Raw genomic sequence first — 3414 nt, 5'->3', positions numbered from 1 at the left:
TGGAACAATCCAAACAACCAAGGGAATTGGAACAATCAAAGCAATCAAGGAAATTGGAATGGTCAAAATAACCAAGGCAATTGGAGTGGCAATAACCAAGGATATTAGGGAGGCAACAAACAAGGAGAGTGGAACAATAACCAAGGGAATCAAGGGGTCGGGTTTTCAAAGGCCCCTGATGTATCAACAATCGAGCAACCCACCTCCCTATCCTTCCAACGACCGAGTTCTTCCAACAATGAGATGGGCTGAATTGAGAACATGTTCAAACAAATGATGGAGAAGAATTCTGACTTTGATGCTCAACTAGCCTCTCACAACACTTCAATTCGCAATTTGGAAGTTCAATTGGGGAAAATCTCGCAATCTTTGAACACTCATACTAAGGGGGCACTACCAAGTGATACAGTTGTGAACCCAAAGGGTGGGAGCAACACGGGACATGCCATGGCCATTACAACAAGGAGTGGAAAAGGTTGGGATGCAACCACCTCAAGTCAAAAGAAACTTGTGGACAATGAGCAAATGGTACAACAAGATGAGATCCCGGAAAATGAAGTGCAAGCAAATGATGAGGTGAGAATTGATATTGATGACAACATGGAGGAGACTCATGAGGAAGTGAACCTATCTAGGGAACACATTGTTGACATACCGGAACCGGTAGTGCCAAAGGCTAAGGCACCAATGTCAAGGCCTCCTCCTCCATTCCCTCAAAGGTTTGCCAAGCAAAATGGCGAGAACCATTTCAAAAAGTTTATTGGCATGATGAAAAGTCTATATATAAACATGCCATTGGTTGAGGCTTTGGAGCAAATGCTGGGTTATGAAAAGTTCATGAAGGACTTGGTGACAAAGAAGAGGTCGATGAATTATGAAACTATAAAGATGACGCATCAAGTGAATGCAATTGTGCACTCAATAGCTCCTAAATTGGAAGATCCCGATGCTTTCAAAATCCCTTGTACCATTGAGAGTGCTGACTTTGCCAAAGATTTATGTGCTCTTGGGGCAAGTATCAAATTGAGGCCCTATTTGGGGCAAGTATCAAATTGATGCCCTATTTGTTTCTGCTATTTTGATTCGCCGGGATGTTTGGTTTTGAGTTTCCGATTGTTTTAGGACACTTAGTCCCTAAATGAGAGCTTAAGCTTTAGAATTTGAACCGTAGTCGGAATAGTGTGAAGACAACCTTAGAATAGAATTCTGACGGTTCTATTAGCTCCGTTAGGTGATTTTGGTCTTAGGGGCGTGTTCGAATTGTGTTTTGTAGGTTCATAGCTTATTCAGGCTTGACATGCCGAAAGTTGAATTTTTGAAGTTTCCGGTTCGATAGTGAGATTTTGATATCGGGGTCGGAATGGAATTCCAAAAGTTGGAGTAGCTCCATAGTGCTGAATGTGACGTGCTTGCAAAATTTCAGGTTATTCGGACGAGGTTTGATAGACTTTTTGATCAAAAGTGTAATTTGATAGTTTTTGGAGTTCTTAGGCTTCAATCCGATGTTAAATTGGTGTTTTGATGTTGTTTTGAGTGTTCCGAAGATTGTAATAAGTTTAAATGATGTTTTAGGATTGGTTGGCATGTTTGGTTGAGGTCCTAGTTGTCTCGGGTGTGTTTTGGATGCTCAACGGATCATTTTTGGAACATAGAAAATTGCAGAAAAAGTTGCAGCAGTCAGTTCTGGTTCTCTCTTTGCGTTTGTGAGTAGGGTCTCGCGTTCATAAAGAGAAGTGGGGCTGGTGAAGGGTTAACATTTCGCGTTCACGAAGGTATTTCTGTGTTCGTGAGGCTGTGGGATCTTATACCTACGCGTTCGCAAAGGTAGTCCCGCATTCACGTAGGAGGAGGGAGTTTTGTCATCGCGTTCGCAACTGGGCATCGTGTTCACGACAGAGGAAAGCTGGACCAAGCGGAGTTGTGCTTCGCGAACGCGAGGGTCCTTCCGCGTTCGCGAAGAAGGAAATAGCTGGGCAGATTTTAAAAACCCAAAATCGAGGGTTTAAGCCATAATTTATATTTTGGACTTGGGAGCTTGGAATTTGCGATTTTTGAAGAGATTTTCACCTGGGCGATTTGGGTACGTAATTCCTACTCGGTTTAGACCAATTTCCATGAATCTACACTTAAATCCATCCTTTAATTTCGGAATTGGGATGAAGATTGGGGGAAAGTTCTTAGACCTAAATTTCGAGTTTTGATTGGGGACTTGACATTAGATTTGGATAATTTTGGTATGGTTAGACTCGTGAGAGATGAGGATTCTGAAAATGTAAATTTTATTCGATTCCGAGACTTTGGTCATTTTTTCTGATTTTGCGTATTAGCTTAGAATTTATTTGCGGAATCAGTTGCTTGAAGTTATATTTACATTATGCAATTGAATTGAATAGATTTGGACTATTTGGAGTCGAGTACTCATGGCAAAAACGTGGTCTCAGGTTGATTTTTGAGCCGGTTCGAGGTAAGTGGCTTGCCGAACCTTGTGTGGGGGAAACTCCGCTTAGGATTTGGTATTGTTGATATTTGAAATGCCTTGTACGTGAGGTGACGAGTGCGTAATTGTGATAATTGTTGAAAACCTTGTTTCATTTATTAACTTTAACTATGTTTTCACTTCCTGTTTATTCTACTTGCAATTTAAGCCTGCTATTAGCCTAGGGAATAATGTCTAATTGACTTAATTGCTTTATTTGCTCAAACTAACTTTTTTGGACTATGTGAAGCATGCTAATATAGAAATACATGTTTACCTTGGTGTGAAATTGAATTTAACTGAGTTTTCTTCGTGTTGTTGCTGCGTGTTTACTTTGGGACTACGGGACGGTATCCTGGGAGATCCCCTGCACATATATATATTGACCTGGACTGTAGTGCGGGATACCAAGAGATCCCCAGCACATATTGAGGATACTAAGAGATCCTTGGGATACCGAGTGATCCCTAGCATATATATTGAGGATACTAAGTGATCCTCGGGATACTGAAAGATCTCTGGCACACATATTGAGGATACTAAGAGATTCTTAGGATACCGAGAGATCCTCGGTTGTTATCTCCGTGTTGAGATGTATTCCTTTCTGTGATTATTTTGTCTCTGTTATAGTTGTTATTGTTCTTTCTATTCTGTGTTATTTCTTACTGTTGCACTTAGTTATATTGTCTCCTTCTATACTGCTATACCTTATATTTCATTTAATCTCAGTAGAGCCCTGACCTTCCTCGTCAGTACCCGACCGAGGTTTGGCTTGGTACTTACTAAGTACCACTGTGTCATACTCATGTCCTTTCTGCGCATGTTTTTTCATGTACAAATCGAGGTACTTCCACTCAGTCTTATCATCCTTGAGGCGAGGCATTTTAGTAAAGACTTTGAGGTATATCTGCCGCATCCGTAGACCGAAGAGTCCATTT

General features: G+C 41.0%; 1 protein-coding gene across 1 annotated transcript; it reads left to right on the top strand.

The window, feature by feature from the left end:
* The first annotated feature begins 276 nt into the window (after positions 1-276).
* Positions 277-1056, top strand: LOC138879650 (uncharacterized). The gene has a single exon (XM_070159268.1). The coding sequence runs from the start codon at positions 277-279 to the stop codon at positions 1054-1056; it is 780 nt and encodes a 259-aa protein (XP_070015369.1).
* Positions 1057-3414: the final 2358 nt, after the last annotated feature.

This window comes from Nicotiana sylvestris, chromosome 10, assembly GCF_000393655.2.
Source record: "Nicotiana sylvestris chromosome 10, ASM39365v2, whole genome shotgun sequence".
Taxonomy (NCBI): Eukaryota; Viridiplantae; Streptophyta; class Magnoliopsida; order Solanales; family Solanaceae; genus Nicotiana; species Nicotiana sylvestris.
This window is presented reverse-complemented; position numbering and strand designations above follow the sequence as displayed.